Raw genomic sequence first — 370 nt, forward strand, 5'->3', positions numbered from 1 at the left:
CGTTTGTTTGTTTAAATGCAGCAGAATATAAAGCGCTCATTCTCTCCCGTAAACCACGATGAGAGCTTATATATCTGCAGTGTATATACACCACAAATATAAACTACTTATGCTGCTGCTGCTGCTGCTGCTGCTGTTGCTGCTGCTGGTGCTGCTGCTGGTGGTGGTGGTGGTGCTGCTGCTGGTGCTGCTGCTGCTGCTGGTGCTGCTAGAAAATAAATAAATAAAATAATAAATAAATAAAATAATAAAGAAATAAATAAATAAATAATAAACAAATACAATAAATAAACAAATAAATATAAATAAAAGTAAATAAAAAATAAATAAATAAACAAAAATAAATAAATAAAAACAAAAAAAAAAAAAA

General features: G+C 30.3%; 1 protein-coding gene across 1 annotated transcript in view; it reads left to right on the forward strand.

Moving 5' to 3' along the window:
- Positions 1–15: 15 nt before the first annotated feature.
- Positions 16–370, forward strand: part of EMH_0068070 (uncharacterized protein) — a gene marked incomplete at both ends in the record, with an annotated part of 1,971 nt that continues 1,616 nt past the window's right edge. The window contains one exon of the mRNA XM_013498692.1: positions 16–48. Coding sequence (XP_013354146.1) covers positions 16–48 — 33 coding nt within the window. The remainder of the gene's footprint in view (positions 49–370) is intronic.

Source organism: Eimeria mitis, genomic scaffold, assembly GCF_000499745.2.
Source record: "Eimeria mitis Houghton genomic scaffold, Emh_scaff3640, whole genome shotgun sequence".
NCBI lineage: Eukaryota > Apicomplexa > Conoidasida > Eucoccidiorida > Eimeriidae > Eimeria > Eimeria mitis.